Source organism: Ochotona curzoniae, unplaced genomic scaffold (genome assembly GCF_017591425.1).
Source record: "Ochotona curzoniae isolate NIBS_2020 unplaced genomic scaffold, NIBS_Ocur_1.0 contig_4792, whole genome shotgun sequence".
In the NCBI taxonomy this organism is placed as follows: Eukaryota; Metazoa; Chordata; class Mammalia; order Lagomorpha; family Ochotonidae; genus Ochotona; species Ochotona curzoniae.
Window position 1 is genome coordinate 4284578 of NW_024466389.1, and position 16674 is coordinate 4301251.

At 46.3% G+C, this 16674-nt stretch overlaps 1 protein-coding gene across 1 annotated transcript in view; it reads right to left on the reverse strand.

Annotated features, from left to right (window-relative positions):
- RERE (arginine-glutamic acid dipeptide repeats) overlaps nucleotides 1-15571 on the reverse strand; it is a 348281-nt gene extending 332710 nt beyond the window's left edge. The window contains exon 1 of the mRNA XM_040987860.1: nucleotides 15347-15571. Within this exon, the coding sequence (XP_040843794.1) occupies nucleotides 15347-15458 (112 nt within the window). The 5' untranslated portion in view covers nucleotides 15459-15571. The remainder of the gene's footprint in view (nucleotides 1-15346) is intronic.
- Nucleotides 15572-16674: the final 1103 nt, after the last annotated feature.

Genomic DNA, 16674 nt, shown 5'->3' on the forward strand with positions numbered 1-16674 from the left:
AAAGTCCTCCCATTGAACGCACCAGGATCCCATATGGATGCCTGTTCTAATTCCAGTAGCTCCACTTCCCATCCAGCTCCCTGCTTGTGGCCTGGGAAAGCAGTCAATGACTACCCAAAGTCTTCTGACCCTGCACCCACGTGTGGGAGACATGGAGGAAGTTCCTGGCTCCTGGCTTCACATCGGCTCAGCTCCAGCCTTTGTAGTCACTTGGGGAGTGAATCAACAGACGGAAGATCTTCCTTGCTATCTCTCCCCCTCTTTGTATAACTGACTTGGCAATAAAAATAAATAAATCTTTTTTTAAAAAAAAACTAAATAAATAAATGTTAACTTAAAAAAAAAACAGTGAAAATGGCAAAAAAGAAACAATCATGAAATATGATTTTTTTTTTTAAGATTTATGTTTTGTAAAAGCTCAAACTCCTACACTGGCGGCTCCGCTGCATTAGCAGTGCTGGTCGTCCTGCAGCAGCAGCCAGCACACACGGTCCTGCTGGACGCCCCATGCACTCCCAGACACCTGGGTTCGAGCTGGCCTAGCCCAAGCACCGCAGCAATCCAGGGAGTGAATCACCCAGTGAAAGATCTCTTTCTCTGTCTCTCTCCCCTTTTAACTCTTTCAAATGAATAAATCTTTCTCAAGAAATCTTTTTAAACAGTTAAAATACTGGGGCCAGAACGCTGGCATAGCAAGCTAACGCTCAAGCTGCCCTGAATGCTAGCATCCCATATGAGCACAGGTTCAATTCCCAGCTCTTCCATTTCCCACTCAATTCTCCACTTAAGACCTGGGACAGCAGAGGAGGGTGGCTCAAGTGCTTGAGCCCTGCATCCCATGGGAGGCCTGGAGGAGGCTCCCAGATCCTCGCTCCTGGTTTCAGCTCAGCTCAGCCCAGCTTGGGCCAATGAGACCACTCGGGGAGTGAACTCTGTTTCTCCTCTCTGTAAATCTACCTTTCCAATCAAAATAAATAAATCTTATTTAAAAAAAACAGCAGGGCCCAGCACAGAAGCCTAGTGGCTAAAATCATCTCGCCCTACACATTGGGATCCCATATGGGTGCCGGTTCCAATCCCAGCACCCCGCTTCCCACTCAGCTCCCTGCTTGTGGCCTGGGAAAGCAGTCGAGAATGGCCCAAAGCCTTGGGACCCTGCACCTGTGTGGGAGACCCGGAAGAAGCTCCTGGTTCCTGCTTTCGGATCGACTCAGCTCCAGATGTTGTTGCAATCACTTGGAGAGTGACTCCTCTGTCTCCTCCTCTCTGTATATCTGACTGCCCAATAAGAACAAATCTTTTTTTAAAATACATTTCATTCAACTCTTTCAGAGGGTAAATACTGGTAGATTAAACAAGGCTGGTGAACTACAATAATGCTGAGTCCCTAAGTAAAAGACAACTATTTAAGTACCTGAGGTTTATAGAGCATTTTCCTATTTCCTAAGTATTTCCACATCTGTATTCTCATTCCAGAGACACACTTGTTCCCCTCACTTCACAGTGAGGACACACACAGCCATAGCCCAGGCCTACAGTTCCAATGAAATTGGACCAAAGTTCTTACACTAACTACAAAGGCCTATCAAGCTTATTTTGATAATGCGCAGAAACACTTACAATTTAGGGCATTTTAGTGAAGCTGAGAAAAAGTTGCATTACACAATATGTATAAATTGTGTTCAAAATACCAAGTAATTGTTTAATTATGACCACAACTCAGCACAAAATATTATTTGTAGAGTTATAAATGTGCGACCCCCACTCATATCACTGTCATCCCAAGTAGCCACAGCCCCAACCAACTGTCACCTGTATGATCTTCAATCTCCCCAAGAAAAGATTAAGGAAAAAAAACGAATTAAAAACCCACAAAAAATCCACTTTAATCAAAATGACAACTGAAAGGACAACAGTGGGATATATCTTAAGACAAAAATGGTAACCAGATGCAAATGCAAAAAAGAGGAGAGGGATTTGACGAAGATTAAGTCAATCAACAATAATCTCCCAAACAGAAAAAACATTGAAACATGGGAAATTAAAAGCTAATGGAGAGGGTTGATTTCAACACAGAGAACTACAATTTTAAGGATATTTTCGAAGAAAAAAGAAAATGAATGTCAACATACACACAAAAGCAAAATCAATAGAAAGCAGGTACTTGGGCCTGGCCAGCAGCCTACGCTAAGGTGCTTGAACTCACTGTACTCGGCTCTGGTTCCCAAATCCCGCTTCCTGCTAACGAAGACCCTGGAAAAAAGCAGGGATGGCACAAGTAACCGGGTCCCTGGCACCAATACAGGAAACTGAGACCGAGTTCCCAGCCCCAAACATCCACCTCAGCTCAGCCTTGGCTTGTGGGAGACAGTTGGAAAGTGAGCCAGCAGACAGCAGAGAGCTCTTGATCTCTTTTTTTTTTTTTTTTTCTGTTTTGCTCTCCCTGCCCCTGAAATAAATAAATAAATACAAATTTTTAAAACAAGATTTACAAAAACCCGTCTACTACAAGATCCTCTTGCCATCTTGCCCCAGACAGAACAGGGTCCCAGGTGGAGCCGGTAGAGCAGCTCCTACCACGTAAATGCCTACAGCCACTGACAGGGCTGCCCAAGGACCCTGCCGGACGCAAGCCAGTGCCAGAAGCCAGAGCCGGCTCTCAGAGGGCACCAGGCCAACCTGGAGCAGTGTGCCTTGTCCGGCTCGGAGTGTCTAGATGGACAAGAGGAGCCACACAGGCCACTTCACTGCTGCACTCAAAGGAAGCGGCCTGGGTATCTGCTCATAAACACACGGACGCCCATCCGTGAAATAAAAAATGACCAAAACAGCTAATTTACCTTAAAAAATAATAATAATTTAAGCACTTACCATATATACAAATCTTTTAATTGAGAACTTACTCATTTAAATTTTGAATTTAAAACATTTCCAGAAAAGGCCACAGTCTTGTCACTTCCAGCAGTTGAAGATCAGTTTCAACCACAAGTTACTGAAATCAAGCCCTCATCCAGTACGAAAGCCCCGAGGTTCCAAAGCAGTTGTCACGCACAACTCCATTTCAGAATCCAGCGGGCCTGACCCCTCCCAGTAGGAGGCCTGAGCCTGTAAAAACAGGACTTTCACAGTTCATGTTGAGTCTACCACACTCACAAGTTTACAAAGAAAGAATTGATCTCAAGTTCAGCTTGACGGTTACCTACCACAACTACTTTGGCAACAGCTGACAATTTTAAAATAAATTATTAAAACGGTAAATTTTATGGCATCTGGTTCTATTTCAAATAAATAAAATTTAAAAGTACTCTATCAAGCCAGGCGGCGTGGCCTAGTGGCTAAAGTCCTCACCTTGAATGCGCCAGAATCCCATATGGGCGCCAGTTCTAATTCCAGCAGCTCCACTTCCCATCCAGCTCCCTGCTTGTGGCCTGGCAAAGCAGTTGAGGATGGTCCAAAGCCGTGGGACCCTGCACTCGCGTGGGAGACCAAGAAGAGGCTCCTGGCTTCAGACTGACACAGTACCACCTGTTGTGGTCACTTAAGGAGGGAATCATCGGACAGAAGATCTTCCTCTGTCTTTCCTCCTCTCTGTATATCTGACTTTCCAATAAAAATAAATTAATCTTCTAAAAAATCCTATCTTGGTGGTGGGTCCAGGGCTCACAGGCTGATTGTCCACCTGCAAGCAGCAGCATCCCACATGGGCGCCAGTCTGTATCACATTCACTCCCCATAGCCAGCTCCCTGCTGGCGCCCTGGAAAGCAGCAGAGCATGGCCCAAGTCCCAGGGCCCCTGGGCCCTGCACCCACACAGCAGACCAGGAAGAACTCCAGGCTCCTGGCTCATCAGTTTAACTCTGGCTGTTGCAGTTATTTGCACAGTAAACAAGCAGATGGAGGATCTTTCTCTGTAAATCTGACATTGAAATAAAAACATTCTTCTTTATACAAAGCACTCTAACATAAACCACCCGGCTCTATTATTCAAAGACCATATAATGTGTTTTTCCAATCCTGATATATCAAAAGTTTATCAACTTCATTCATAAGCAAGAAAATTCAAATCAAATGAGCCTATTGGCCTTTTTCAATGACCAGATGAGCAAAGATTAATAAATTTCCTATTACCCAGGAAATACAAACCCTACACACTCACTCTGTATACTACTGGCATTATCTTGAAGGAAACTTATTATCAACATCTAAAACAATAAATACACACATCCACGGATTCAATAATTTTACTCAGAATTCATCCTGCAGACACACCTAGACTATCGTGTAACAGTCCAGATACAAAACACAAAGCAATCAGAAACGGGGCAGGTACTGTGGTACCAGCCGGGCTGCTGTGATGCTAGCATCCACCCTGGCACTACTCCCACCTGCTCTCCTTGTGGTCCAGCCCCTGCGACGCGCCGGAGAAAGCACTGTGCGATGAGCCGTGTGCCAGGGCCCTGAACTCACATGAGAAACTCAAATGCAGGGAGTTCTAGATTTCTGATTTCAGTCTAATTCAGGTCCAGCTACTGCAACCGTTGGTGAAGAGAAACATAGAAATTTTCTTTTTTTTTTTTAACATGTATTTATTTTTATTACAAATCCAGATATACAGAGCGGAGGAGAGACAAACAGGAAGATCTTCCATGCAACGATTCACTCCCCAAGTGACTGCAACGGCCGGTACTGTACCGATCCCAAGCCAGAAGCACTTCTGGGTCTCCCACGCGAGTGCAGGGTCCCAAGACTGGGGAAGTCTTCCACTGCTCTCCCAGGCCACAATCAGGGAGTTAGATGAAAAGAGGAGCTGCCAGAATTAGAATTGGCACCCATATGGCATCCCTGCGAGTTCAAGGAGAGGAACTTCAGCCACTAGGCCACTGCGCCGGGCCCAAGAACCATAGAAATATTCTCTCTCATTGCCTCTCCCTACCTCTGTAACTGCTTTCAACTACAAATGAATCTTGGCCACTTACGTATCTTTCACATAAATTTTTTCTAAATGCCAATTCCAATGTCCACCAGCAGGAAAAAAAATTTACACAAACAAAAAAATGTCTCAGTTTTTTTTTTTTTTAATGAGGTATAAGAACTGAATCAAAAATACATGCTTAGGGTCGGCACAATAGGCTACTGGCTAGTCCTCACTTTGAACGCACCAGGATCCCATATGAGCACCAGTTCTAACCCCAGTGGCCCTGCTTCCCATCCAGCTCCCTGCCTGTGGCCTGGGAAAGCAGTCGAGGACGGCCCAAAGCATAGGGACCCTGCACCCACATGGGAGACCTGGAAGAAACTCTAGGCTACTAGCTTCAGTTTGGCTCAGCTTCGGCTATCACACCCACTTGCGAATGAACGAGACAGAAGATCTTTCTCTCTGTCTCTCCTCCTCTCTGTATATCTGCCTTTCCAATAAATAAATCTTTAAAAAAAAAATACATGTTCAAGAACCTAGTATGGTAGCCTAGTGCCTATTTCTCGTCCTGTATGCACCAAGATCACATATGGATGCTGGTTCACATCCCAGCTGCTCTACTCCACTTCTAGTTCCTACCTGAGGCCTAGGAAACCAGTCAAAAATGGCCCAAACCTTGGGACCCTGCATCTACGTGGGAGACCTGTAAGAAACTCCTGGCTCCTGGCTTCAGATCAGCTTGGCTCCAGACATTGCAGCCACTTGGGGAGTGAATCAGGGATAAAGATCTTCTTCTCTGTGTATCTGTCTTTCCAATAAAAACAAATCTTAAAAAAAATAATAGGAGCTGTAATCTGGAGGGGAATTGGGACTCAAACTCAACACTAAAGGATGCAGTTGTCTTAAGTACTAGCCCAAATGCCTCTTCCCATTAGTTTAACATATGTTTTAAACTTACTAGGAATAAATACTTATTTTTTATTTTTTTAAAGATTCATTTATTTTTATTGCAAAGTTAGATATACATAGAGGAGGAGAGACAGAGACGAAGATCTTTGTTCCGATGATTCACTCCCCAAGTGACCACAACGGCTGGAGATGAGCTGATGCGAAGCCAGGAGCCAGAACTTCCTCCAGGTCTCCCACACGGGTGCAGGGTCCCAAGCCTTTGGGCCGTCCTCAACTGCTCTCCCCGGCCACAAGCAGGGAGCTGGATGGGAAGTGGAGCTGCTGGGATTAGAACTGGTGCCCATATGGGATCCTGGCGCGTTCAAGGTGAGGACTGCAGCTCTTCGGCCACCAAGCCAAGCCCTCTTTTACATTTCTTCAGTAACACATTAGTCATTCAGTAGCATGCTATTTAACTTTATTAATTTCTTTTTTCTTCCTATTAATTCTGTTTTGTGACTTTTCATTTAAGAGGAAATATAGTAACTATGAAATGGAGACTGTCATATCTAGTACCATGTTATTTATTTAACTTCATGGTGTTGTAAATTTCTAGTTTTCTTCCTGTTGTTGGTTTTGTATTGTGGCTTTTCATTTAAGGGGATGTACAGTAACTGTGTAATGGAGACTGTCATATCCAGATGTGAGAATACAATACAGCATGCATCTCTACTTCCAGACAAAGATGGACTCCCAATGAAACTGTTCACTATACCTCAACAATAGAATGCTGGACTCTCTGTCACTGTCCATGCCCGCAATGAGGGACATATGACTGTGTATGAAGAACTATACTTTAGTAATGATATAGAGGAATTCAGTGAGCGGGGAGGGAATTAGGAAGGGGTAAGGGAAAACCCAAGGTCTATGGACCTGCATCATAAAAGATAATACTAATGATAATAATAAGTAGTAAAATTTTAAAAAATTTTTTCAACAAGTATGCAACTATGTATGCTTTGGGTTTAAGAGATTAGGCCAAAACGCCCTCATCGCCTTCTTGAATAATACTACCCAGCAGTGCTCCTTCCTCGGCACTCCTCACACAGCAAGGCACTCAAAGCAGCTGACGCCAGGCCTGAGCAGCCACGCCCCAGCACCGCAGCAGCTCCAAACTTCCTCTGTGCCGCCTTTCTAAGCTCCAAATGAAGAGTCCCCAGACTGGTGATACAGAGCCAGCCTGGCTCTGCCAGCACACTCATATATAATCATATTCCTCAAAAGTTGCGTTCCTGTTGCCAAAATTAGAATCAGCACATTACCAAAGTGCCACATTTCGGGTCACTTTTCCAAATAGCAAATCTAGCCAATTACTTCCCCACCTAATTCTATCTCACATGATACCTGACCCTTAAATTTGGAAGAAAAAAAAAAAGACTCAGTCATTTCCCCAGGTTCGAGGGAAAGCCCTGGAAAAAGGCAGTACATATGGAAGCCACCCTGAGAAGGACGGACAAGACCTCACCCTCAGCTCAGCCATATACTCCACTCAGCTCACGAAGTCCACATCAGGATTCCGGCCAATTGCCCAATTAACACTAATGCTGTACATGCACTAATTTCCCCAGTGCTCCCGTCACACTTCTCTCAACGTCCTTCGGGAACATCTATAGTGAAAGAACACCTCAGCCACAACACTGGCCACTCACTGACGATCACTCCGATTCCACCAGCACCATCGAGTCTGGCGCTCGATGATGCAGTGATGTCAGCAAATGCTGAGGTACCCACTCCTGCACTCAGTGATGACGTGGGAATTGGTACCTAGCAGAGACTTACCTGAACACTCTGGGTGGACTTACTGGCCCTCCACATTTCCTGATTGCTGAGTGTTACAAACAACAAGTAAACAAACCATACTGGAAAATCACTCTCTGAGAGATAACAACAGTGAAACTAAGCTAATTTTTACCACGGACTATTTAAGAAACTTATATGTATTGATTTTGCATTATTTACTGTCGTAATTAGTCTGCATTTACTACTTAGGTCCTCACAGCAAACCTCAGAATTAAGTAATGCTATTATTTCCATTTTAACAGATCAGAAAACTGGATCCCAGGAAAGAGTTCAGAATTGCATTTCTTTTTTTTTTAAGATTTATTTTATTTATATTGGAAAGACAGATATACAGAGAGGAGAGACAGAGAGGAAGATCTTCCATCCGATGGTTCACTCCCCAAGCAGCTGCAACGGCTGGAGCTGAGCCAATTCGAAGCCAGGAGCCAGGAGCTTTCTCTAGGTCTCCCACACGAGTGCAGAGTCCCAAAGATTTGGGCCAATCTCGACTGCATTCATAGGCCACGGGCAGGGAGCTGGATGGGAAGCGGGGCTGCCAGGATTAGAACCGGCACCCATATAGGATCCCGGCGTGCTCAATCAAGAACCTTAACCACTACACTATTGCACCGGGCCCCAGAGCTGCATTTCTAAGTTGCAGGTTGGAAGCAGAGAAACTAAAGGCAAACACTACTGAGAGTCACAAGCTCCATCAATGCTTAGAATAAAGTCAGCACACTTCAGGTCAAAATGACGACACAGACAGGTGCTGTTTTTCTAAATCACATCTACTGGAAAGCAAAATGTAACTGTTATATGTACTTGATAAAAATCAGAACAAAAATCCTCAGCAACTCTTAGAATAACTACCAAAAGTCTCTGCGTGGCAGAATGAAATCAGTCTGCAAATCCCAGCAGCCTTCTACCAACAACCCCTCCCCAGGGCACACTTGCCCTCACTGGGCACTGAGGCCAGAGCATGACACCACTTCCCTCCCCAAGATCCTTCGAGACTGCAAACAGAGGGATGATCTCTCCTCCTGCAAACACAGAATGGAAAGCAGAACATTCCCTCTCATCCCTCCCGATCCTTTACACTGCCCCGAACACGTCCCACACATGTGTGATTTCACCGTTTAAATAAACTTAAGCAAGTACACAAAGGGAGCAACAGAGGGGTATACTCCACCTGCCTGTTCACTCTTAAATAGCTGCCAGAGCCAGGGATGTGCCACATCAAAGAATCCGTCCAGATCTCCCATGTGGTGGGACCAGGTACTTGAACCATCATCTACTGACTCCCAAGCAAGCTAGTAAGGAGCTGGATGAGAGCAAAGTGGCTGGGACTCGAACCAGCACCCAGATTTGGGATGCAAGCACACAGCCTCGAGCCATGCCACTGAAGCACAATGCCTGCCCAGCATCTCTGCTTTCACTGTACTGTTGGCAAGGGCGGAGCTTTTTCACACCAACTACTTAGGCAAGAGTAAAGTTTATAGCGTTGTTCCTTTGGGAGAAAATAATCTGCTTTAAAATCTATTTTCAAACATACTTTCCAGGGACTGTACGGATGTAAAAAAGCCTATACTAGTGGATCATATTTCAATGATCCTAAGATACACAACGTTTCATATTTAGACACCCTGGAGCCGGGACAGATGTTACACAGTTTAACTGGTATAAAATAATAATGCATCTTGGGGCCCACCACAGTCATACAGCACATATATGGGTGCAAGTTCAAGTCCCGGATGCTCCACTTCCAATCCAACTCTTGCCACCATGCCTGTGAAAGCAACAGAGGATGGTCCAAATGCTTGGCAGCTTTGAACACGTAGGAGACCTGGAAGAAGCTCCTGGCTGTGGATTGGTTCAGCTACGGCCATTGTAGGCCACTTGGGAAGTGAACCAGTGGAAAGAAGATCTTTCTGTCTCTCCTTCTCTCTGTAAATCTGCCTTTCCAACAAAAATAAATAAATACTTGTACTCACTTGGACTGCACATACACTAAGATAAATAAATCTTTAAAAGCAGGGCCCAGCGTTGTGGCCTAGTGGCTAAAGTCCTCGCCTTAAACATGCCAAGATCCCATATGGATGCCTGTTCTAATCCCGGCTGCTCCACCTCCCATCCAGCTCCCTGTTTCTGGCCTGGGAAAGCAGTGGAGGACAGCCCAATGCCTTAAGACCCTGTACCTGCGTGGGAGACCTGGAAGAGCTCCTGGCTCCTGGCTTTGGATCAGCACAGCACCAGCCGTTGCGCTCACTTGGGGAGTCAATCATCGGACGAAAGATCTTCCTCTCTGTCTCTCCTCCTCTATGTATATCTGACTTTGCAATAAAAATAAATGAATCTTTTTTAAAAAATTAAGAACTTAAGGGGTCTTTTAAAATATTTTTTTTAATTAGAAAGGCAGATACGCAGAGAGGAGGAGAGACAGAGGGGAAGATCTTCCATCGACTGATTCAGACTGCGAATGACCGCAATGGCCTGAGTTGAGCCGATCTGAAGCCAGGAGCCTCTTCCAGGTCTCCCACACAGGTGCAGGTTCTAAACACTCTAGGACCTGTTTGGTATCACAGCGCGTTCAAGGCGAGGACTTTAGCCACTAGGCCACCACACAGGGCCCTATCTTTTTTAAAAAATGTTTTAAAAAGGCTTATTTACTGGACTTTTTATTGGAAAGGCAGATTTTCAGACAGAAGATAGAGACACTTAGTTCACTCACCAAATGGCCACAACAGCCAAAACTAAGCTATTCTGCACTGCTTCCCAGGCCCCAAGCAGGAAGCCGGATGGAAGTGGTCAGCCGGAACAAGAACTAGCACCCACAGAGGAATGCCAGCGCCTGCAGGTGGAGATGGCTGGCATCCCTTGTGAGTCATGCTGTCAGCCCCTTAAGTGTAACACACTGGCTTCTTCTAGGCAGCTTTTTTTAAAAGATTTACTTGTTTTTATTGGAAAAGCTGATATACAGAGAGGAGAGACAGAGAGGAAGATCTTCTGTCCAATGATTTACTCCCCAAGCGGCTGCAACGGCTGGAGCTGCGCCGATCCAAAGCCAGGAGCCAGGAGCTCTTCCTCCAGGTCTCCCACACAGGTGCAGGGTTCCAAGGCTTTGGGCCGTCCTCCACTGCCTTCCCAGGCCACAGGCAGGGAGCTGGATGGGAAGCGGGGCTGCCGGGATTAGGACCTGTGTCCATATGGGATCCCAGTGCATGCAATGCGAGGACTTTAACCACTTTGCTTTCACGCCAGGCCCTCTAATCAGTTTTAAATGCAATAAACTAGACGGGTTGTGAGAACAAGAGGGTAGGGAAGATGGCACTCTACAAGAGGACAGAAGGAACATGAATGACTAGGGCTCTGGAGAAGCAGCAAGCTCCCTCCTGAAACCTGGCTTCAAGAGAACTCAGGGCAGCGGAGGCATCCTGATATCGGCCACATCTCCCGCAAATCCACTTGTACACAGATCTTTACATCAATGCACAGAGTCCTTGAAAACTCTCCTTCAAGAAGCACAGCTCACGGTGGGCACTGGATGCAGCTATACCTGCGCCCCTGACAGCCTGGGCTCGAGTCCCAGTTCAGCCCTGCCCCAGGCTCCCACTAATGTGGACCTCCAGCGCAGCCAGCGATAGCTTAAGCACCTGAATCTTCCCCCAATGTGAGAGACCAGAGTCCCCAGCTCCCTACTTCAGCCTGGCCCATCCTGGCTATCTGAGGCAAGCGGTGAACCCTCACACAGCATGCCGTACAGCATTTCAAGCTGTTTGCAACACTGGCATCCCTTGTGGGTACCAGCTCAAGTCCTGTCTGCTCCATCTCCTATCCAGCCCCGTTAACGCACCTGAAACAGCAACAGCAGGGAACCCAAATGCTTGGGCCCCCACCACCCACGTGGGGCCTGCCATGGGAGCCTGCAGGTTCCTGGCTCGGCCTGGTACAGCCTCAGGCCTCATGGCCATTGGGGGAATAAATCAGTGGATGGAAGATGCCAGGTTTTCTGTCTCTCCCTTGTTCCCTCTCTGTGGCTCTTTCAAATAAATAAATAAATCTAAAGCAAACAAACAAAAAGCAAAACCTAATCCCTTTGCATGCTGGCTGGGCCTCAGGACTTGAATCTAATTCAATATGGAAGAAGAAATGGCATATGCCCTGAGGGTCACTGCTTCTTTCCTTCTTTCCTTCCTTCCTTCCTCCCCCGCGCTCTCTCTACCTGTTCTGGGAGACCCAAACACCAGGATATTCAGTCATTCAAGTAACACCTGTATGAAGAGGTATGCGGTCCCTTGGCAAGCGGCTGCGGCTTCCTGCCCACGGCCATGTAAAGGAGTCACACTGGACACAAACCCAGGCAACTGCAGCCTCAAGCCACTGGCCAAGCCATGCCCTGATAATCGAGCCACAAAGACTGTAAAGCAATAAATGTTTCCACACTGTCATTAAGTGGTGGGATAGCTGGTTATTTAGCAATAGATAACATGGCCCTATGGTATTTCTTTTTTCTTTATCTGTCAACAGTTTTGTGTAAGCAAAGGTCAAAACAATAAATAATTTCTAGAAAGCTGTTCACTCCTTCACACACCTGTGAGGCTTAACCCAATGACAGAAGAGTTCAGTCCTTGTTTTTGTTTAGTGTTTGTTGAAAGGTTTTTTTAATATGTAAAGAATTATTTATTTTTATTGAAAAGTCAGACATACAGAGAGGAAGAGAGACAGAGGAAGATCTTTTTTTTTTGCTGTTTCACTCCCCAAGCGACCCCAAAGCTGGAGCTAAGGCCATCCAAAGCCAGGAGCCAGGAGCCTCTTCCAGGTCTCCCCACATGGGTGCAGGGTCCCAAGGCTTTGGGCTGTCCTCGACTGCTTTCCCAGGCCACAAGCAGGGAGCTGGATGGGAAGCAGGATCACCAGGATACAAACCAGGTACAAGGCGAGGATTTTTAGCTGCTAGGCTATCACACTGGGCCCTATTAAAATATTCTTATCAGTGCTTATACACTGGTCTACAGTAATCCAAATTTTAGTCAACCAAGCATCGTATATGAATATGGCTATTCAAGTGGGGTAAAAAAGAACATTTATCTGATTGATCTGAGTGAGATGAATGCAGCAACCAAAACTAGCTCCAGAAGGGCCTATGTGCAAAGTAGAAAGCCACCTGTTGTCCCTGCTCAGTCCCAGGGTGCAGAAGCTGCCTGAAGGAAACTAATTACAGAGCACCTGGCAGTGTGACAGCAACCCCGAATCTCCTGCTTCACTAAGGAAAAGGGGACAAGACATCGGGTAAAGGAAAGACTAATTTCACATGTATTTCCTAAGGTCAGAGGTGTGCTTTGAAGTAACAGGAGAGGAGGATAAAAAAGGAAAACCCTTTATTCTAGATGGTGTTTCTGCAGCATTGAGGTGCTAATAGACACTGAAGATTTATTCGGACATCAGAACACTTACACACTTGCAGGTGTTGAGATGTTAGAAACACAGCTTGGGAAACTTGACTTGGGCAGGCAGACAATCTAAGAAGACAGATACAATAAAATGATCTCACCTAAAAAGAGGAAAATAATTGACTACAAGTTGTGACTATGCCATTTTCTGAAGCAAAACAAACTGCTAGAATATGGTATCAAAAACAACAGCCATGCCAGATGTCAGGAAGATGAAGATGAGAAAATCAGGAAGGAACAGCACACCACCCCCAGCTCCAAGCCCCTTCACTCGGCTCCAGCTGTCCTCACACAAGAGCCAAGGGGGCAAGCGGCTACCCGAGGACCCAGGGGGAGGGCTGGTGGGAGCTTACCGGGTAGTCTGACTCCAAACTGTTAATCAACAACGTTGACAAGAACCAGTACTAAGAATCCTTAGTAGAATAGGAAGCAGAAACATGAAGGCACAGAGACCAGAGAGAAAATGGCTGAGTTAACAGCAGAGGACTAGCCATGGCGGCTCAAGGGCCTGCTGCAAAAAAGGAACCCCTCCTCTCAGCCAACAAGTCTAAAGTGGCACATGACGGAGGAACTGAGCAGCTGAGGTGGTGCCCTGCAGGAGACTGCGGGGTGACCCACCCCGAGGGGGCATGTTGACCCTGGGTGTAATGAGAAGCAGCTTACACTCACCTGCAGGAAGTTCCCACATATGAAACGTCTACTTTTATCAGCGACAGCCTCCTGGTCCCAAGTCAAGCAGCCAGCTTCTGGCAGGGAGGGAGGCATCCAGGCCAGCACATGCCCAAGGTCCCCTGAACTCGGTACAACCCTAACCCTCCACTCCACTGTTCCTGACCCCGAAAGTAGGAAGGGTGCCAGGGGTCAGACCTCTGGGAGCCTGGCGGACAGGTATGCAGGCCAAAAGCATGCCCACACATGCCCTCCTGAATGTGGGCACAGCTGTGTGCCTTTCCCCGCTGCTTCAGGAATCAGCCAAGCGTGCAGAACGCCATGTTTATGCATAGCTCTTTCAGATCAGGCTGCAATAGCAACACTGTGCGACCCCTCTTGCTGCCCACAGCCTGGACAACCACACACAGCCCGAGCCCTAAAGTACAGCGCAGCACACTGCCTGCACAGCTGCAGCCAGCTGGGATCCACGCCCACCCAATGGCCACCGAGAGGGAGTACTGAACACCAAACCTGGGCATCTTACTTTTTTTTTAAGATTTATTTATTTTTATTGGAAAGTCAGATTTATAGAAAGAAGGAAAGTCAGAGAGAAAGATCTTCTGTCCACTAGTTCACTCCCCAAGTGGCTGCAATGGTTGGAAATGAGCCAGTCCCAAGCCAGGAACCAGGAGCCTCTTCCAGGTCCCCCTCCAAGGTGCAGGGTCCCAAGGCTTTGGGCTGTCCTCCACCACTTTCCTAGGCCACAAGCAGGGAGCTGGAAGTGAGGTGGAGTAGTCGGGATACGAACCAGCGCCCATATGGGATCCTGGTGCATGCAAGGTAAGGACTTTCGCCACTAGGCTACCGTGCCTGGGCAGGCATCGTATTCTGTAAGGCCTGATTCTTAAGGCTCAAAGTTGTGTTGTTGTTCTCTCTGGCACCTGGAATGACCTGTGAGACTCTGCTCCCAGACCCACTGAGTGTCACTGCAGGGCTCAGGGAGCAGCTGTGCTCTGACACAGCAGGTGAAATGGCATGGGTGTGTGCATCCAGAGGGTCTGCTGAATGCCACCTCAGCCCTGACTCCACATTCCTGCTAACGCTTCTCAAGTGGCTGGATCCCTGACACCCAAATGGGAGAACGGGACTGACTCTAGGCTCCCATTTAGGGAATGAAGTAGCAGACAGAAGATTTCCTCTGTGTCTGTCTGGCTATCTGTCTCTCAGAGAAATACATTTTTTAAATATTTATTGTATTCTTTTTATTTGAACTCAGAATTTCAGAGAGAGAAGGATACAGACAGATATCCCATCTTGGTTCAATGACACATTGGCCAGTCCACAGCCAGAGGCTTCTTGAGTCTCCCACATGGATGCAGGGACACAAGAACTTGGCACTCTTCCACTGCCTTCCAAGGCCATTATCAGGGAGTTGCATCAGAAGTGGAGCTGCCATGCCTTGAACCAGCATCCAGATGGGATGCTGCCACTGCAGTCATAGGCTTAGCTGGATAACCATGGTGCCAGCCAAATAAAATATATTTTTCAAAATGTGAGAAGTCATGGAGAGGGACAGGAGTTTAGTCTTGCACTTAAAGACACCCACCTCCCATGTCAGAGTACCTAGGCCCAAGCCCTGGCTCCACCCCAGATTCCAACCTGGGCGGCAGGCGATGGTGAGGCAGGCGAGATCCTCTACCACAGGACCCGGACTGCATCTTCAGCTCCCGGACATGACCTGGCCCAACGCCAACTGGCTGCAGACATCTGGGGAGTAAATCTCTGTCCTTCAAATAAGTGAATAAAAATCATACAAATACATACATGTATGTACACACATATATACTTTACATATATATGCTGATATGTGCTGATACATATAGGCAAATTTTACCACTTGAAAATAATTCTATCCTATCACAAACAGGTCATTTTACCAAAAACCTCTTACATGAACACTATTATCTAACCCAATGACCTAACAGAGACACACACATTGGTTGGCACAAATCACAACCCTCAACTAAAACATGAAACTCACTAAATATTTTCAGTATACAGACAGGCTTATTTAGCTAAATGTTCATTAAAATGGCTTAAGAATCCTAACAATTATATTTAGAATTTTTTTTTAAATCCTAGAACCATGTTAGACAAGGAACCAAACACAAGTGAACAGACTCATCAGAATGGCATTTAAACAGAATACGCAAAGCTTCAATTAGGGGATAATTATCAAGATGACAATAATTAACAATCACTTACAAATATTATTCAGGCCCAGTGCAGAAGCCTAGTAGCTAAAGTCCTCTCTCCTTGCACACAACCGGGATCCCACATGGGTGCTAGCTCTAATCCCAGAGTCTCTGCTTCCCAACCAGCTCCCTGCCTGTGGCCTGGGAAAGCAGTGGAGTATGGCCGAAAGCTTTGGGACCCTGCACCTGTGTGGGAGACCAGGAAGAGGCTGCGAGCTCTTGGCTTCGGATTGGCTCAGCTTCAGCCATTGCAGCCACTTGGGGAGTGAATCATCAGACAGCAGATCTTCCTCTCTGTATATCTGCCTTTCCAATAAAAACAAATAAATCTTTAAAAATACTACTCAAAAGCAATTCCTGGTTGTATAAACAAACAAACAAAAAAAACCAACTGTGATCACCCAGAGCCCAGCACTATCAGAGCCTGATTATGCAAGACAATAGTGCATTGTTCCAGCACGCCCTGGTGTGTGAGGAGGCCCGCAGTCAGGTTAGGCCAATGACTCATTCAAACATCTGAATTTTCTGCTATCTTAACCTTTAAATCAACTGCAAAAGTAGCTGCCAAAAGCAGTTAGTGGAGAAGCACACTAGTCCCAAAAGAACTTGGTATACACAACTGATTTTTACTACTTGAATCTTTTTTTGATTACTGAGATTTGAACAAGATGTTAAAGAT